This window comes from Oncorhynchus gorbuscha, linkage group LG03 (genome assembly GCF_021184085.1).
Source record: "Oncorhynchus gorbuscha isolate QuinsamMale2020 ecotype Even-year linkage group LG03, OgorEven_v1.0, whole genome shotgun sequence".
In the NCBI taxonomy this organism is placed as follows: Eukaryota; Metazoa; Chordata; class Actinopteri; order Salmoniformes; family Salmonidae; genus Oncorhynchus; species Oncorhynchus gorbuscha.
In genome coordinates, this window is record NC_060175.1 from 53,744,993 (window position 1) to 53,765,772 (window position 20,780).

General features: G+C 40.1%; 1 protein-coding gene across 1 annotated transcript; it reads left to right on the plus strand.

Moving 5' to 3' along the window:
• Positions 1–2,601: 2,601 nt before the first annotated feature.
• On the plus strand, positions 2,602–20,611 carry LOC124031569 (ADP-ribosylation factor-like protein 8B-A). The gene is made up of 7 exons (XM_046342970.1): positions 2,602–2,796; positions 14,966–15,046; positions 15,166–15,239; positions 15,502–15,595; positions 15,714–15,781; positions 19,406–19,476; positions 19,658–20,611. The coding sequence occupies exons 1-7, from the start codon at positions 2,674–2,676 to the stop codon at positions 19,705–19,707; spliced, it is 561 nt and encodes a 186-aa protein (XP_046198926.1). The 5' UTR covers positions 2,602–2,673; the 3' UTR covers positions 19,708–20,611.
• Positions 20,612–20,780: the final 169 nt, after the last annotated feature.

A 20,780-nucleotide genomic window follows, 5' to 3' on the forward strand; every position in this document is an offset into this window, starting at 1 on the left:
GCAGTGCATAGAAGGGAGATCCCACAATTTGAGAAATGTGCAGGAAGGCATAGTTAGAGGGAGTGTACAGGTTGAATAGGGAAAGCACTCTACCTCAACTGTGGGGGTACCCACACAGCTGGGGATCCGAAGTGCCCTGTGAGAGAAAGACAGGTGGAGAATGCCAGAGTTTGAGTGGGGCAGAAATGTTCCTATGCTGAGCCAGTTTAGAGAGTAGAGGACAGGCCAATGGTGAGTGAGTCGACTGGGAGCCCCCCAGTGAGTAGGCCTGAAGAGAGAGATCCAGAGAGAACAAGGTTTAGTAAGGTTGGATTTCTTGCATTTATAGCCATGGTGATCAACTGCAATGCACTGATTGAGCGGATATCACAGAATGTGATTAGATGTGGTAGTTGCAGCAGGAGTTAAATATTTGGGCGTGAGAGATTTTAGTGCAGAAGATCTACAGAAAGTTTAGAGAGAAGGGGTTCCATTCTCCCAGGCCGAAATCCTGGTGTACGATTGTTTAGTGTGAGATGGGGTGGTGGGTTTTTGGGGATAGAGTATAGACAAAGGTTTAGATATTGGTGTATTTAAAGATTTTCTCATTACCCTTTTGCATACATTTTTTTTAGAGACCAAATTGTTTAATCCGCACTCTGACCTGCGAAATGCAACACATGAATACAAAGCTAATTGGTTGTTAGCAGTTGCAAGTCATATGACAGTGCACACTTGTGCAAACCAGTGGTGCACACCACAACCAATGATTATCTATACACTAGATGACTTATAGGGTGTGCTGTGTTAAAATAACTGTGCCTTCATTTTGGCACTCCTTCACCAGTGTAAAAAAATATATTGAAAACTGTAGAAATGCATTTATTAATGTCCTCATTCGTTTTTGCAGCATGTATTCTATTAGACACCTTAATGCATACTTTTAAATTATATTATGTGAGCTAAACATACACAGAAAAAAATTAAATACTAATTACTAATGCTACTATCCCAACTATAGCAAAATACTTAAATACATGTATTTTTTTGTTGTCTTTGAAACATTTAATTGAATACTATAGAATTCCATTCATTCCTACGGAGGACTGCTCCTAGTAGGCATTGCAAATATGGCCGACCGGTGGCTTCAAAGCCTCTCAGTGGTCAATTCATTCCCATTGTTGGCCCCAACACAGAGGGGGTTTGATCAGTCTCGCTGGGTGCCTGTGCAAGCGTGTTTTGCATCGGCTGAAAGTTGATTACATTTTATTTGGAACCGGGCTGCCTCCCGCGCCCACAACAATTTAGCACGTGTAGTAATTAGTAGGGAAGTGGATGCTGAGTTCGAATTAAGCAGTACATCAAGTACATTTGGTGAAGATTAATGTTCTGAATGGACAACAGTAATATCGAAAACTGGAACAAAAAGGAAATTGTCTAAAATTGAAGTGGAAAATAATTGTGTAAATGATAATGAAACTCTTTTTGTTGGGATGCGTTTGTTGTGTAAGGATGCATATGTGGGAAACCCGTTTGAGGTGTAGAACATGGGGAAGTATGCCCTTGGAAAGGTGGAGTCTGTCAGAGTGATCCAGGAGTGGTCTTATTTTTGATTCGTTGTATTTCTGAAGAGCAGAGGAAGATTACAGTGGGCCTCAAAAGAATCTGGACAATAAACGTTTTGTCTTTTGAACTTCGGAGTAGAGCACCCATCAAAGGAGTCATCTCCGGGGTGACGAAGGATGTTCAGGTTGAATACCTGTGAATACCTGCATGTGAAGCTTGGTTATGTAAGATTTTCGTCCCAAAACCAAAGCAGAGTAAGATTTGTAAAGGATTTGGCCATGTTTCAAATGTGTGCAGACGAACAGAGTGGGGATCTGGTGGGGTTCCTGGGGTGCCCTGTGAAGGAAATTGAGGTGGCAAAAGTTAGAGTGGTCAATTGAATCTCCTATGTGGAGGTGATTAATAGAAATGAGAAAACAAGTGAAGCTAGTGAAGAGATGGTACTGGATAAGAGCGTCTGCTAAATGACTTAAATGGAAACACCACAGTCTGTAGTAAATGTTTGCTGCCAGACAAAATATACCTTGTGTGTTAAAAGGGTGGATTTTGTTGCATTCATTTCCACAGTTATAAACTGTACAGCACAAGTCTCAAATAAGTCAAAGAAACTAGACAATATTGTGGCTGGGACTCAAGGATTTTACATCGAACGATTTGCAAGGAGGCGTGCTGGCGCCGGAAGACCTGCCCTCTCAGGTTCCCCTTGAGCCTGTGTAGCGATTATATCTGTTTTATTTATTTATTTATTTTTTAACAGAAATTTTGTTTGATTTATTTATTTAAAAAAAAATGTTTTGGGAGAATCATGTTTCCATTACATTGTGTGATCGCCAATATACCATATAATAAGTAATTCGTAGAATTCTGTGTTTTCCCACGAAAAGTGATTGCTTTTGATAAAAACGCTGTATCTGCCTTATGAATGAAAAATGAAAAATAGAACATTCTAACATTTACTTTCTGGAAAAGAGCTATATGTTTCTGTACAGCGCACCATGCTGCCTTGTTGACAAAATGTGAAGGGCACTCTTCCCTCCCCGCTTACGCCCGGTGCCCCACCGCTCAGCATAATCGAATCCTCCCACTGCCAGCTTTCTGCCGAAGTTGAGTGGGAATATCAAATTCAAGATGCTGACACTTATAAACCGGCTTTTGGACTGGTTTAAGTCCCTCTTTTGGAAAGAGGAGATGGAGTTAACCCTGGTTGGACTTCAATACTCGGGGAAAACGACATTTGTTAATGTGATAGCTGTAAGTTTTTATTGTGCTGCTGTGCTAGCTAATGTTAGCACTAGCAAGCGATATGCAATATCAACTTAGCTAGTATCGTAAAGTTAGCCAGCTAGCCACCGTTAACGTATAATTAAGCATAGCTAATTAGTATACCGTAAACTTACTGTACTAGTTTGTAAGGTTAGCTAGTTATAGCCGGTAACTAGCTAGTTAGCTAACGTTATGTATGTTGATATTTGTGTGGTTTGATGGCGATTAGAAGCAGAGGACTACGTTAGCTAGCTAACCACTTTATTAGAATTTGGCTACAGTACAGATCATGTTTTTCTCCCTAGACTAGGTTTCTTTCTAAAACATCTGGATTAACTAGCTAGCCACGTTAGCTGTCAACTTTCATGTTTACAACTTGGTTAGCTGCCTAGCCCGTATCTTCCCAGAGAGTAGGCCCAATTGTTGATCATCACAGACTGTCAAGTGTTATGCCGCGTTCAAAACAACTGGAACCTCGGAAAATAAGTGGTCAAACCATGACGTCAGTAATGTTCCGGTCGGAAAGTCGGAGCTCTAGAAAGTGGCCCGAGTTACCAAGTTGGAATTCCGAGTTTGATGACAGTTCAAAATGTTTTTTTTTCCGAGTTCCCAGTTGTTTTGAACTACAGTAGATTTCAGATGATGATATTTATTGTGGTGGCATCATTGTACAGAGGTGGATTTCCCATTGAACATTGTGCAGACCACACGGCCTCTTGAGGCTGTCACATGGCCTCTGAGGCTGTATCCGACCTAAACAGCGGAGAAGTTTGGCCCTTCAACACTCTTAGTTGTTGCAGAAATTGACCCACAATGCTGTTTACTTTCGTCATCTATAGTACCGGTCATAAGTTAGGACACACCTACTCATTCCAGGGTTTTTCTTAATTTTTTTACTATTTTCTACATTGTAGAAAAACAGTGAAGACATCAAACTATGAAATAACACATATGGAATCATGTAGTAACCAAAAATGCGTTGAACAAATCAAAATATATTTTATATTTGAGATGCTTCAAAGTAGCCACCCTTTGCCTCGATGACAGCAAAGCCCACTCCTGGCATTCTCTCAACTAGCTTCATGAGGTAGTCACCTGGAATGCATTTAAATGAACAGGTGTGCCTTGTTAGAAGTTAAGAAGGAACGAAATTACACAACTTAAAAATGTGGAGGTGGTATACAGAAGATAGCCCTATTTGGTAAAAGACCGAATCCATATTATGACAAGAACAGCTCAAATAAGCAAAGAGAAACGACAGTCCATGATTACTTTAACCTGACTTGAATGTCAGTCAATGTGGAAAATTTGAATGAGTATCTGTCCCAACATTTGACTGGTACTGTATGTCATATCTACCCTTTTAAAGTATTTTTTTAATACTAATCTTACTGTCCCCACTACAACAAACAAATACTAAAATACTCTAATTTTGTCCTTGAAACATTTTATTGAATTACTGTAGAATTCCATTCATTCCTATGAGGACCGGTGGCTTCAACGCCTTGAATTGGCCAATACGTAGCATCAACAATATAGGGTTTTCTACAGTGCCTTCAGAAAGTATAAATACCCCTTGACTTATTTCACATCATGTTACAGCCTGCATACAAAATAGATTAAATATATTTTTTTCTCACCCATCTACACACCAGAGTTCCCATTAGCTGTTTTTTGCCACAAAAAAAAGTAGAAAATATGATTGATAAATTGAACACCTGCCAATTGCGAGCATTTCACTTGCATTTGTCAATAAAAAATAGTCAAGTATGATCACATTTTATAGTAAAATGCTGCAGTAGATGTTTTCAAAGTATTTCTTCCGCTTTGGTTCATAGCTTGTAAATTAATCACACAAAGTCAAAGAACTATGAGTCCTATATAGCCTATTCCAGCACGTGCTGCAACACTGCCTGGCTGGGGGCTGTGCGTCTGAAGAGCTAAGTGAAAGATTCATTTTTAGAAGCGCGCGCACAGGTATAAAAGTTGGTCTAATTTACTTGACACGAAAGCTTACTGAAGTGAGACTTTGTCCTTGTGTTTCATAGAAATACAAATTTAGTTCACAAGCTAGTTTTTTGTTTGTTTTATTAGGATCACCATTAGCTGTTGCAAAAGCAGTATCTTCTCTTCCTGAGATCTACACAAGGTTGTTTTCTATGTTTGAGTTTCAACTTCTATGGAAGAGAAGACAACGCTTCCACTAGTCATACTCAGTCTCACAGGCAGAAACATTGCAAATCATGCTGATGAGTTTTTTTTGTGTGTTGATGTAATTGTAGCACAACTAAAATATTTTGGCTGCAAAAAAACATCTGAGTGATTGATTGGTAGTTGTTTTAATCTTCCTGCCACAGGGGCTGGTGGACCAAAAAGGAAATTGAATGCCCTGATGTTGGGTCAGTGCCACTTAAAAGTTTGTTTTGGGGCAATTTCCTACACTATACACGCTCAGCCATGCAATGAACAGTCTTTTTTGCCAACAGTGATTTGAGGTTTATATTATTTGCCTAAATTATGAGTAGTGGGCTATCTTACATACTTCTGCAAATGCGATGATGGATGGAATGCTTTATTACAAAGGTGCATTTTTATGGTTAACATTTGCTTCCCCAAACTTGAAACTCATGCTCCGTCTATGCATACTCTAGTGATTTCGCTGTTCGTTAATTGTCTTATTGGCTGAGGAAAAGTAAATGTGGACAGTAACATCTTCAAAGTGCACGTTAAGGACACAAGTCATTGCATTCTCGACTTACCATCATCTAAATGTGATTTTGTTTTCTCACTCTGAGCACCGCGGGTGGACACACTCATCAGGTTACACACCCAATGCATATGGGCATGGTCAATTTCTCAAATGTCCAGTAAATTAAAATGTCTGGAACCACATTTTAATAAAGGAAACCCTGCTACACACAATACCGCATAATGACAGTGAAAACATGTTTTTGCAAATGTATTGAAAATGAATACAGAAGTATTTACAGCCCTTTGCTATGACACTCCAAATTGAGCTCAGGTGTATCCAATTTCCTTTGATCATCCTTGATGTCGCTACAACTTGATTGGAGACCATCTGTGGCCCATTCAATTGTTTAGACATGCTTTTATAAAGAAACACACCTGTCTATATAAGGTCCCAAAGTTGACAGTGACAGATCAGAAACTAGACCATGAGGTCCAAGGAAAAATTGTGATGAGCCATATCTGGGGAAGTGTAATTTTTTTCTAGACTGTTAAGTGTCCGAGAGCACAGTGGTCTCCATCATTGGGACATTGAAAAAATATGGAACTGTCTAGAGCTGGTCGTCCAAACAAACTGAGCAACCGGGCAAGAAGGATCTTGGTCAGGGAGGTGACCAAGAACCCAATGACTACAGAGTTCCTTGGCTGAGATGGGAGAACCTACCAGAAGGACAATAGTTTCTACAGCACTTCACCAATCTGTGCTTTATGGGAGAGTAGCCAGATGGAAGCAACTCCTGAGAACGCCTGGGATTTGCACAAAAAACACAGACTGAGCATAAGGCAAAATATTCTGTGGTCTGATGAGATAATGCGAAGTGCCATGTCTGGAGAAAAAAAACAAGCACAGCTCATCACCTTTCTAACACCATCTTCACTGTGAAGCATGGTGGTGGCAGCATCATGCTATGGGGATGCTTTTCAGTAGCATGGACTGGGAGACTGGTAAGGATAGAGGGAACCATGAATGGAGCCAAATACAGGCAAACTCTTGATGAGAACCTGCTTCCGACTGCAAACGACCTTCAACTGGGGGCGAAGATTTACATTCCAACATGACAATGACCCCAAGCATACAGCCAAAGCAATGCTGGAATGGCTTCAGAACAAGAATGTGAAAGTAGGGCTGGACGTTATGGCCAAAATATAATGTTTTAAAAGAATCAAGGTATTTTACGTTTTTGATTAATACAAGTTTTAAATATGCTTTGAGTAGTTCATGAACCTAGGGTGACAACACAAATTATACACTATTTCAATTGGGCTTTCTCCATTCTGATTTATATACTGTTTTAATCCAACTTTAAACAACAAGAAAAATGTAAATCGGCATTTTTGTACATTTCTGCATTTCCTGCACTTAGGTATTTCCACACTTGTGCCACGCAGGGCTGCATGATATGGGCAAAACTGTTGGAATCATGGGAATATAATAATAATATTTTTAGTTCTATAGTTGTAATAACAATGAAATCATTGTTTTTTGACGTGATAATGAATAAACCAGGAAGGAAATATTGACAAGGTGGGAACCATAGTGTTGGTCAATGTTTCCAGGTGACCCTAATTAGTGTTACATTCCATGTTTTTCTTACCTCATGTAGCTAACCAACATTCATGTTATACCTATTCCTCTCTCAGATAACGTTACACAAACAATATGCTTATCTAGGGGTACCAGGCTGTATTAGCTATCTACTTGTGCTCTGACTCTTAGCTGTCTAACTAGCTTGCTAAATGCACTAACTAGCGATTAGCATTAGCAGCTAACAATATTTAATTTAGTCACAACTTGCAGACATTAGTTTGCAGACAGTAAGATACACAAGGTAATAGTGTAATTGTAAAATGCTTGTGGAAAGCCAGCATAGTTTTCACCAGCATGTTGACCATGGAGACTGCAGCGTGAATGGCAAGAAAGTTCATGACTCCATGGTCGAGCAACTGCTCTCTCGGTGCAGGGCTTGGTGTGGGAAGCGGCCTTCAGCAGGCGGAAGTAGAATGAAGACTCGAGTAGCATACAGAGTAAACTCTAAAAACTGACATTACACCCGCCTGAGTTGTGTATCACATTAAACAAACCAAACCTTCAAATACCGTTATGGAAGCGAAAGTAACCGGTCCACGCATCAATACCGTTATATAGTAAAAAACTGTATAAAGCCCAACCCTATGTGAAAGGCCTTGAGTGGCACAGCCAAAGCCCAGACTTGAATCCCATTGTAAATCTGTGGAAATACTTGGGGATTGCTGTTCACCACTGCTCCCCATCTATCTTAAACAGAGCTTGAGAAAATCTACAAGGAAGAATGGGAGAAAATCTCCAAATCCAGATGAGAAAAGCTGATACACACCTAAAATACTCAAAGCTGTAATCACAGCTAAGGGTGCTGTGTAAATGAGATTTCTGATTTCTATTTAATCCATTTTGAATTCAGGCTGTAACAACAAATATGGAATAAGGGGTATGAATACTTTCTGCAGTCAAATATACATAATTAGTCCTGACTCCTGACATGGACAGGTATAACTGGGTTCAGGAAGCAAGGATATGGTACAGAGTTGGCGGGGTTCCCCTACAGCCACAGTCTCGTTGTCTTTGCTCCCTTTGACTCAAAGCAGTCTTTTTACCAGTTGTTGGTAAAACAAGCAGGACAGAGCCTCTTACGCAGTCACTAGTGTTGCAACTATGATTTCTCAAAAGAAGAAAATGGTGATCCTTTGTCCAGATTCTTTGGAAATTGTGATCCTTTCTTATTGGCATAGCAGCAGTTTGGATGTGCAAGATCAAAGACCGAAAGACGCTAGCTGATCAAAAGATTGTGAAAGGCAGTTGTAGGTCCAATAGAACAGTTCAAGAGTACAGAATGAACTTGATGACCTATGCCATGCTCTGACTCCCTTCAGCAGCATGCTTGCCTCAACACCAACACAATCTCTTTTTCTACTGTCATTGCTAACAAAGATATCAGAAATGGATCAGGATTTGATACTTAAAGCTTCCAGGTAGCCTATAATTCCAGGTATGTCTTATAGGATGTAGAACGAGTAGGGTAGGTATACATATTAAGCCCACCAAAATCGAAGTTTAGACATTTCTAACATACAGTTGAAGTCGGAAGTTTACATACACCTTAGCCAAATAGATTTTAAACTCAGTTTCACAATTCCTGACATTTAATCCTAGTAAAAATTCCCTGTCTCAGGTCAGTTAGGATTGCCACTTTATTATAAGAATGTGAAATGTCAGAATAATACTAGTTATTTTATTTAAGCTTTTATTTCTTTCATCATGTTCCCAGTGGGTCAGAAGTTACATACACTCAATTAGTATTTGGTAGTGTTGCCTTTAAGTTGTTTAACTTGGGTCAAATGTTTCGGGTAGCCTTCCACAAGTTCCCCACAATAAGTTGGGTGAATTTTGGCCCATTCCTCCTGACAGAGCTGGTGTAACTGAGTCAGGTTTGTAGGCCTCCTTGCTCGCACACACTTTTTCAGTTCTGCCCACAAATTTTTGATTGGATTGAGGTCAGGGCTTTGTGATGGCCACTCCAATACCTTGACTTTGTTGTCCTTAAGTCATTTTGCCACAACTTTGGAATTATGCTTGGCGTCATTGTCCATTTGGAAGACCCATTTGCGACCATGCTTTATCTTCCTGACTGATGTCTTGAGATGTTGCTTCAATATATCCACATAATTTTCCTTCCTCTTGATGCCATATATTTTGTGAAGTGCACCAGTCCCTCCTGCAGCAAAGCACCCCCACAACATGATGCTGCCACCCCGTGCTTCACGGTTGGGATGGGGTTCTTTGGCTTGCAAGCCTCCAAACATAACAATGCTCATTATGGCCAATCAGTTCTATTTTTGTTTCATCAGACCAGAGGACATTTCTCCAAAAAGTATGATATTTTTCCCTATGTGCAGTTGCAAACCGTAGTCTGGCTTTTTTTATGTCGGTTTTTGAGCAGTGTCTTCTTTTCTGAGCCTTTCAGGTTATGTCAATATAGGACTTGTTTTACTGTGGATAGAAACTCAGCAAAAAAAAAATGTCCCTTTTTCAGGACCCTGTCTTTCAAAGAAAATTTGTAAAAATCCAAATAACTTCACAGATCTTCATTGTAAAGTGTTTAAATACTGTTTCCCATGCATGTTCAATGAACCATAAACAATTAATGAACCTGTGGAACAGTCGTTAAGACACTACAGACTATAGGCAATTAAGCTTACAGACGATAAGCAATTAAGGTTACAGTTATGGAAACTAGGACACTAAAAAACACAAATGAAAGATGCCCAGGGCCCCTGCTCATCTGTGAAAGTGCCTTAGGCATGCTGCAAGGAGGCATGAGGACTGCAGATGTGGCCAGGGCAATAAATTGCAATGTCCGTACTGTGAGACGCCTAACACAGCGCTACAGGGAGACAGGATGGACAGCTGATCGTCCTCGCAGTTGCAGACCACGTGTAACAACACCTGCACAGGATCGGTACATCTGAACATCACACCTGCGGGACAGGTACAGCTTGGCAACAACAACTGCCCAAGTTTATACCAGGAACACACAACTGTCCGCAATAGGCTGAGAGAGGCTGGACTGAGGGCTTGTAGGCCTGTTGTAAGGCAGGTCCTCACCAGACATCACAGTCAACAACGTCGCCTATGGGCACAAACCCACCATTGCTGGACCAGACAGGACTGGCAAAAAGTGTTCTTCACTGACGATTCACGGTTTTGTCTCACCAGGGATGATGGTCAGATTCGCGTTTATCGTCGAAGGAACTGGCGTTACACCGAGGCCTCTACTCTGGAGCGGGATCGATTTGGAGGTGGAGGGTTCGTCATGGTAGGGGCGGGGTCACAGCATCATCTGACTGAGCTTGTTGTCATTGCAGGCAATCTCAATGCTGTGCGTTACAGGGAAGACATCTTCCTCATGTGGTACCCTTCCTACAGGCTCATCCTGACATGACCCTCCAGCATGACAATGTCACTAGCCGTACTGTGCGTGATTTCCTGCAAGACAGGAATGTCAGTGTTCTGCCATGGCCAGCGAAGAGCCCAGATCTCAATCCCATTGAGTATGTCTGGGACCTGTTGGATCGGACGGTGAGGGCTAGGCCCATTACCCCCAGAAATGTCCGGGAACTTGCATGTGCTTTGGTGGAAGAGTGGGGTAACATCTCACAGCAAGAACTGGCAAATCTGTTTCAGTCCATGAGGAGGAGATGCACTGCAGTACCTAATGTAGCTGGTGGCCAAACCAGATACTGACTGTTACTTTAGATTTTGACCCCCCCCCCCTTTGTTCAGGGACACATTAATCCATTTTTGGTAGTCACATGTCTATGGAACTTGTTGAGTTTGTTTGTTGTTGAATCTTGTTATGTTCCTACAAATATTTACACTTGTTAAGTTTGCTGAAAATAAACGCATGACAGTGAAAGGACGTTTCTTTTTTTGCTGAGTTTAGATACTTTTGTACCGGTTTCCTCCAGCATCTTCATAAGGTCCTTCGCTGTTGTTCTTCGATTGATTTTCACTTTTCGCACCAAAGTACGTTCATCTTTAGGAGACAGAACTCGTCTCCTTCCTGAGTGGTATGACGGCTCCGTGATCCCGTGGTGTTTATACTTGCGTACTATTGTTTGTACAGATGAACGTGGTACCTTCAGGCATTTGGAAATTGTGGAGGTCTACAATTTTTTGGCTGATTTCTTTTGATTTTCCATGATGTCAAGCAAAGAGGCACTGAGGTTGAATGTAGGCCTTGAAACACCTCCAATTGACTCAAATGATGTCAATTAGTCTACCAGAAGCTTCTAAAGCCATGACATCATTTTCTGGAATTTTCCAAGCTGTTGAAAGGCACAGTCAATTTACTGTATGTAAACTTCTGACCTACTGGAATTGTGATACAGTCACTGATAAGTGAAATAATCTGTAAACAATTTTTGGAAAAATTACTTGTCATGCACAATGTAGATATCCTAACCAACTTGCCAATATTATAGTTTGTTAACAAGATATTTGTGGAGTGATTGAAAAATGAGTTTTAATGACTCCAACCTAAGTGTGTGTAAACTTCCGACTTCAACTGTGGAGATGCAATGAAAGATTAATATGACTTAATTTTTTTTCGGTGCGATAAAAATGATTGATAAAATATGTGAAAGTTTGGACTGGACTTAATCGGTACAGAATGTATCCTTTCAGCTCATTGGTGTTCCAAATAAGCCCACTTCTTAAATAATCTTTTTTTTTTCTTCCAAAAGCCAAATTACAAACTGAGTTCTTATGTAAGCTTAAATTCTAATTATCTCCCTAAAAGTTATTAAAATCAATTGATTATTACTATTTATCATGTAAGAAGTATTCATAACGGGGTGTCTGCAGAGATAATTTGGGGCTAGGATTTTGTTCTTGCCAACTAGTACATACCTTAACTAATCATAAACTTCAATGGAGTGTTCATTTGTTGAATCATGTGTGTTACTGCTTGGTTAGAACAAAAACCTTCACCCGCAATGGCACTCTGTGGATAAGACGCCATGCACAAACATCTTTTAATTACTTTTCTGAAAGCTGATTTACATTTGCTGTACTCCTATCCTTGTTAATTATACTGAACCAAAATATAAATGAAACATGCAACAATTAATGGTTTTTCTGAGTTATAGTTCATATAAGGAAATCAGTCAATTGAAATAATTTCATTAGGCCCTAATCTATTGACTTCACATGACTGGGCAGGGGCGCAGCCATGGGTGGGCCTTGGAGGGCATAGGCCCACCCACTGGGGAACAAGGCCCAGCCGGTCAGAATGAGTTTTTCCCCACAAGGGCTTTATTAGAGACAGAAATACGCCTCAGTTTCATCAGCTGTCCGGATGGCTGGTCTCAGACGATCCCACAGGTGATGAAGCCTGAAGTGGAGGTCCTGGGCTGGCATGGTTAAATTTAGCCTGCGGTTGTGAGGCCTGTTGACCAAATATTCTAAAATGGAGGTGGCTTATGGTAGAGAAATTAGCATTTAATTATCTGGCAGCTCGGGGTCATACCTGCAGTCAGCATGCCAAATGTACGCTCCCTCAACTTGCGACATCTGTGGCATTGTCCTGTGACACAACTACACCTTTTAGAGTTGCCTTTTATTGTCCCCAGCATAAGGTGCACCTGTGTAATGATCATGCTATTTAATTAGCTTATTGATGTGCCACACCTGTCAGGTGGATGGATTATCTTGGCAAAGGAGAAATTCTCACTAATAGGGATGTAAACACATTTTGTGTGTAAAATATGAAGCTTTTTGTGCATGTGGAAAATGTCTGGGATCTTATTTCAGCTCATGAAACATGTGACCAACACCTTTTACATGTTGCGGTTATTTTTGTTCAGTGTAGTTCAACTTGTCTTCCTAAAGCCTGTCTGAAGACGTTTTTAAAATCTCCCTCTCTACTGTTGGACCAAAAAAAATTGAAACACCTAGACGAATGAGGGACAACAATATGACAATGTCCTGTCCCTAACTGCATGAGTAGTCCATTTTCTCGTCCCTCATTTGTTCTTTTTTTTACCACTACTTGTAGGTCTTCTATCCATGATATCCTTTAACATTTATCTTATTCTTATCTCTCTGTATCAATGACTACCTGTCCACTCCATACATCTTGGAGAGACTACAGAGGCTTTCAGTTTTTGTAAAGGAACCATGGCTAGATGCATGATATGCTTAATGGTAGTTTGAGTATTTTAATCAACTTAAATCTGAAGAAATGCTCAGGATATCAACACACAATCTCCATGTTTCAATGCATACTGGGCTTAATTGGATGATTGCAATGAAGTATGTTAAAAAATATTTTTTGAAAAGTTTCCTCAATATTTGGAAACCAATGGTCTGGGGTGTAAATATACACTATATAGTACAATATTATGCAAAGTTAATTTATTTACATTCTGTATAGAGGGTGCTACTTTTTATTTTTAAGCCCATCTGATAGAGATGTAAAATTGACAAAAGAAAACATCTATTTATAACAAAGCAAGGTTAATTTAACAGTAATATAAGACACATTGCATTAAATGTTAGCTGTGAATGCTTGATCTATTATATTTTTGTGGTTCACCAGTTATGTTGCCACTGTACTGACTGACATGTGGTACTGTTAGCATGAAAAATACATTTTCAGTTGGCAAGAAATGCCATACTAGATGGGTATTAAGTACTGTCATGTGCATATGTCAACACAGGAATCTCGTAATTTTACATTAAGCCAGATCACTTATCTGAGAAGATGCTACAAATATCTGAAAAATGTCTGAGTCGCCCCATACAAATATTATTTGCAGTTTTGAAATTGCCTAATAGTAGGAACTTACACAACTGTCAATAACCTTAATAATAAAGCATCTGATTGGCTTAGAATGAAAATCTGGTATGGACACAACTAAATGAACTGGTTAAAACATTAAAAAGCAGAAAGTGTTTATTTTTGTCTTTTGAATCCAAAGATTGAAGTGGGTTTAATGGGTACATGGGCTTAATATGTACACTTACCCTAACTCTTCCACCAGTGCTGTAGTGAATGAGATACTTGCCGTTGATAGGGAAGTGCCCACGTGGTTGGTTGTAATCTGTTTGATTTGAGTAAAAAGGAGTAGGATGTGGGTGGTGGTTCCAGCTCGGCTTCAGTCATGAGACCTTTCGCACCCACTTCCTCTTATCCCTAGTTAAGTGACTAAGTCATGTGCTGTTGCATACTGTATATGCGCTAGACAAAGCATTGGCCTATTTCTTGCTGAGATACTGTTTGGATTACACAGACGGGGAAGAGGGCAGACATCAGAATGACTGAAATGATTTCTCTGCCCTATCGTCAAGAGTGTAGCCTGTGATTTAGGGTTGGCTAAAAATACACCATTTTTAGGATCTTAGAATTATTATAGAAGATTGGGTCTGCATGCCAAACATATTTCCTCTAGAGCCCTCAGCCAACTTTGGATTTCGAAGTCTGTTCCACAGCTTTTTTGGGGGGTTCAATTTAATTATCAGGTAGAATAGAAGCAGCAAGCTCCAGACCTCGTAGTTCTAGAGCAGTGTTTCCCAAGTTCAGTCCCCTCCCCTGATCTAGTCTGTGACCTTCACATGCCTTTAGGCCTAACGGAACTTGTGAAACTACCATGAACCTTTTGCACGTGATATCTATTTTCTCAAACGGAATAACAGGAAATGTGCTAAATCTAGTAAACTACAATGAGGCCTAGGTTTGTCTGACATTCTTAGTAAGTATAGTGGCAATTCCAGATGACATCACATGCAATTTGACCTAGATTTTCTGTTTTGTTTATGTCAGCCCAGCTTGTACATCTAAAAATGTATCGACGGCCTTCTCTTCTTTCTCAGTCTGGGCAATTTAGTGAAGACATGATCCCAACAGTCGGATTCAACATGAGGAAGGTCACAAAAGGCAACGTTACCATCAAGGTAGGTCTTCAGTCACTACAGTGTGTCGCTTACTGTAATGTTCCGCAGTGACAATCTATACCGGCTGCATGAGGAAATGAAAATACCTAGGCTAATTTTCGTTCTTCTGGTTTTCCCAGATCTGGGATATAGGAGGGCAGCCGAGGTTCAGGAGTATGTGGGAGCGCTACTGTCGGGGAGTTAACGCAATTGTGTGAGTATCTGAGTTTGGCCATTCCTGTCAAGTCTGCATGGGTACAACTTGAAATGCGGGAAGAGGACAGAAATGCTGAAGATGGATTGTTCTGTTAGGGTTAGTTCAGTGGCTACAAGTCGGTGTCCGAACATTGTGATGGGCATGTTTTGTACACTTCCATTCCTTTTCAATATGCACAACACTTGCTCTTTTAGAGTTTTGATGCAATTGTAAACTTGTGACCTGTTTAAAAAATATATATATTTAAAAAAACTTTTAGATATATGGTGGACGCAGCAGACCATGAGAAGGTGGAAGCTTCCAGAAATGAGCTACACAATTTGTTAGACAAGCCTCAGTTGCAAGGAATTCCTGTAAGTAGGCCTACACTCCAGAAACTGCTACGAACACATGTAAATTGAGGGAGTTTCTTTATATGATCAGTCAGCAGACATTTCTGCCACACAAGATCTAAACTGTTATGCTTTTTAGGTTTTGGTGCTTGGCAACAAAAGAGATCTCCCCAGTGCTCTAGACGAGAAGCAGCTCATTGAAAAACTGTGAGTATGAAGATAAGTTATTAGGCAGTGTTGTAATACTCAAGTCCCAATGTTGTTTTTGTTTTCATGACTTGGACTCTACCACGACTCAGACATGCCTTCTCGGTATTTGCACTTTGATTGGATGGGCTACTATGTTACACAGACTATTAGCAGCACTGGGGTTGTGCATAGCATCAAGGGTTCTGTCCTCTAGCAGTGGAAAGGACATGCCAAATCAGGCATACACAGCCTACATCAGCTGGTGAGTTGATGGGGAAGGAAGAAATGTTTGTGGGCAGGCAGGCTCCACTCCGCCTCCGATCAAAGGCTACATATTGTGCAAACAACATTTGGTTCCTCCTAGCCACCAGCCTACTGCTTTACGAAATTGAAAACAATCGTATGGCGTTTAACCAGTTAAATATATCTAAATGTCATCAAATGCCATCTACGTCATCCCCAAAATGAATTATTTATCATGAGGGCCATAAACAATAACTAGTAATGCTGCATACTCAAAGAAAGGTTAAAATCTCACTTTTGAGGACACAAGCTCAAGTACAGAGTACAAATTATAAAAATATGAAATATTTTGTATAATATTTGTATAATTTATAATATTATTCAAAACTATGAATAAGACCTATGCTTTCTAAATATAGCATAATCTAATTATAAAACGACTAACTTCCTTAACTGTACAATATGTACATATTTGTGTGTTTAGTGTTCGAGAATAGTTTCTCATTTTCGAATGGTTTCTCTTGATCAATACGTTTTATTCGTATTGCTTAGAACGTCAGAGATCTAACTTGGCTTCCTGAACTCACCTTTCATTTCATATTAATCCTGTCCCTCTGTGACAGTGTTTTTTTTTGTGTGTTTAAAATCTGAACGATTTTAGATTAAGGGCTATAAATCGATCTCCAAATGTGCTACCATGATGAAACGACTCTCTCCTGCTTATGATGTAACAATTGCAGGAATGTGCTTTGTCCGTGGCTGTGATATAGGGTTCAGCAAGGAGTTGATGGGCAGTCGGAAGAGTGAATGAAGTGGTAGGAGGGACATCCCAGCTTCAAGGGGTTTCAGATTTCACGTCATACATCACGTCACACATGTTCAGAAGAAATACTACTGTGTCAGTGGGAACAATTTGGATCTACGGTATCCACAGATCGATTTAGAAGATACAATGTTGATCGGAACTGGTACCAGAACCATGCAGGTCCTCTAAAAAGGAGACCTTACATCCTGAGGTTTTAATAGTAAAACAACAGTCTAGCTATTTTTCTCTTTCTCCCCTTGAATATAGAAAAGTAGGCTCTACCCTTCCGCTTTCCCCCCTGCATTCCAGAGCCAGATTTGATCAAGTCTAACTTTTAGTTTGCACTGCAACTAAAAAAAATGGACAAAAAAAGTACCTGAAAGCCTGACTTATCATTCCTTTATGTAATAAATAAGTATTGAAACACAGGTATTGAGTGTAGAACTGAGGTAGTGATCAATAGTAAATTAGTTGGGGGGTTTTCATGAGGGAGTGGCGATATACTGACATTCTGTGGTGACTAGAAACTATTGCATAATAAGACCTATTATAAATTGATGGACTCGTGACTTGACCATTGGTGACCCGGACTTCAGCCATAGTGACTGGGACTTGAGTACAGGGAACTTGGGACTCGACTACAGCACTGGTATGAGTCGTTCCCTACCAGTAAACCAACAGCAGTAATCTGTGATGCATCTGAGCGGAGGTAGTTTAACAACTCTAATTCTAACAGAATGACAGGAGAGTCCCTCTCATTTTGCCTTGCCATTGCGAGTTAGGGCCTGTAGTGGCTAGGTTCTAACATTTCAAAAGGCCACTACTTTAGATGCTTTTACAAGAACTAGTTCAAACACTTTTCCCCAATTGAGAGAGTATTGAGAGTTTTGTTCTTGTTGCAATTCAAATGTAATTCATTACTCGCACAGAAAGAACTTCCAGGTTTGTCACACAGATTCCAGTTGATGAATGGCATAACAAAGCAAGAGTTTCTGGGTGTTCAAATCAAACTTTATTTGTCACATGCGCCAAAGACAACAAGTGTAGACTTTACCGTGAAATGCTTACTTCCCCTAACCAACAGTGCAGTTCACTAAACCAATTCCAAGTGATATTGATGAAGTCAAAAAGGTATAATACAGCAAAGGTAAAGGATGAAATAAAACAAATATGAACGATAAAGTAAATGGTTAAAACGGCTGGAAAGTGTTTCTTTCCACGAGAGATTATGGCAACAACTAGATTTAGGCATACATTGTCCCTCCTAACTTTTAAACAAAAGAGCTGTTCATTTGTCTTCCATGCTGTGACCTTGGATGCGCTTAGTCACTTCAAGATGGGTACCCTAATGTGGTAGCAGGAGAAAGACGTTCATATCGCACACAATGACTCAGTCACATTTTCTATTTTTTTAATCTACCCTACTGTTCAAAAGTTTGGGGTCACTTAGAAATGTCCTTGTTTTTGAAAGAAAAGTACTTTTTTTGTTGTCCATTTTTTAAAAATAACATCACATTGATCAGATATACAGTGTAGACATTGTTAATGTTGTAAATTACTATTGATTTTTTAAATGGAATATAGAGTAGAGTCCCATAATCAGCAACCATCACTCCTGTGTTCCAATGGCACGTTGTGTTATATAATCCAAGTTTATCATTTTAAAAGACTAATTGATCATTAGAAAACCCTTTTGCAATTATGTTAGCACAGCTGAAAAATGTTGTCCTGATAGACTAGTTGAATATCTGGAGCATCAGCATTTGTGTGTTCGATTACAGGCTCAAAATGGCCAGAAACAAAGTGCTTTCTTCTGAAACTTGTCAGGCTATTCTTGTTCTGAGAAATGAAGGCGCTTACATCCGAGAAATTGCCAAGAAACTGAAGATCTCGTACAACGCTGTGTACTACTCCCTTCACAGAACATCGGGCTCTAACCAGAATAGAAAGATGAGTGGGAGGCCCCGGTGCACAACTGTGCAAAAGGACTAGTAGTACATTAGAGTGTCAAGTTTGAGAAACAGACGCCTCACAAGTCCTCAACTGGCAGCTTCATTAAATAACACTCGCAAAATACCAGTCTCAACGTCAACAGTGAGGAGGTGATTCCGGGATGCTGGCCATCTATTTGATGTTATTTTAATGGACAAAAATGTCTGAGTGACCCCAAACGTTTGAACAGTAGTGTATATATTTATGACCTTAACTATCTTGGAAGATTACAGTTACCATTCTTGAACATGAAGTTTGCTTTTATAAAGGGCTACTTTGCTGAAGGTTTTAAACATGTCTATCTTAATCTCACATCAGCAAAGAGCTAATGGTTTTTATTTTAGAGGAGGAGCAGTTATGATTTATACATGTATTTTTTTGCCATTTTGATTTATTTTTATATATAGAAGCGTCGTTCTTACTGAACCATGGCCCTCGTTTTCCATTGAAAAAAAAACACTGCATTCTATTTTCTCGGTCAGTTGTACCATACTGCTATTAGAAATTATCCAGTTTTTCAAAATGAACCAGCTCCCTCTGCTGGCCAGTTCAACAGTTTTCAGCAGGTTATCAGTTTCCTTTACCACTCTTCCTTTCTACAGGAACTTGGCTGCTATTCAAGACAGAGAGATTTGCTGCTACTCTGTTTCCTGCAAAGAGAAAGACAACATGGGTGAGTAAGATGGTGACAGGAGGGTGACAGGTCTCGTTTGTGTCCCAGTGGAAGGCTGAAGGAGAGAGCACTACAACACTGTGCACCCAAAGTGGCTATATAGGTGTCCGTTGTTTCACCCATTCACCTGCTGTTTCCTGTTTCTCACGCTGACCCCCCCCATGCCTCTCCTGCCTTCCAGATATCACACTGCAGTGGCTCATCCAACACTCAAAATCTCAGAGAAACTGAATGTACCGGAACTGCACCCTCCCAGCTCCATCTGCCATATTACCCTCATGCCACACCATGCTCACGCTGATGTATAGTTGTCCCTCCTAACTCAGTTGCTGCACTGTGCTGCTTGTGCCTCCCCCTGTTGTTGTTACCCCCCCCACAACCCCCTGCACTACTAAATGATGGTACCCCCCTTGTCTATATCATATTCCAAGGCCCATGAGTCACAGAATCAGCGTTGCACCTCCTCCAAGTGGGGCTACTTCAGTGTCCCGAACAGAGCGATTCAATCTGCCTTCTGCGTCCTCCAGGCGGCACGGCAGACGTTTCCCAAGTCTGTAAGCCCAATAGCCCAACTCTATAACACCAGTGCAGGGTATGCTATTGTAGTTGTTCAGCCACTCACTGGGGCCTCTAATCATGATACATGTTCTCCAGACAGTCCTGTATGATGCTAGAAGAAAGTACATAGACCTGTTTATATACATCATTGGGACTTCCAGGTTCCCCTCCTGTTTGTCAGATTGTAACTTTTATGGCTATTGCCAAATCCAAATGTTTTTATTTTGAGGACATTTGTAATATTTTTAAAATGAGAGCAATGGAATAAGTAAATAGCTCAGCAGCCAGGTGTGTACACATATCAAGCTGGTAAGATTTTTACTGACATGAGCGTATGATTATATTTGGAAAGTTTGAATGTACTAAGGTAAAGCTGTAGTGTTGGTTGTATGGTTTGTTTTGAATTTGGGATGATGTCCTCTGTGGTCTATGAGAGAGAGAGAGAGAATTCAAAGTGCCTTGTGTAATAGCTCTCATCCCTGAAGTAAAGCAGCATGCAAGGTGTGCTTACCTTTGCAATAAAACATGAACACCACTGGGATATATTGCAGAAATAAAAAGGCATGCTTTTAATTTAGACATTGTACTGTTGTGTTTGCACTCAAATTGCAATATTTGCTGTGGTACACTTTTGTAAATTATATATATTAATGGTGTCAATTTATTATTTTGTAATTATGTTAAATCTGGGTTGATAAGAAGGGTTGAGCTGTGCTTAGAGTAAGTTTGTAATAAAAATTAAGGGA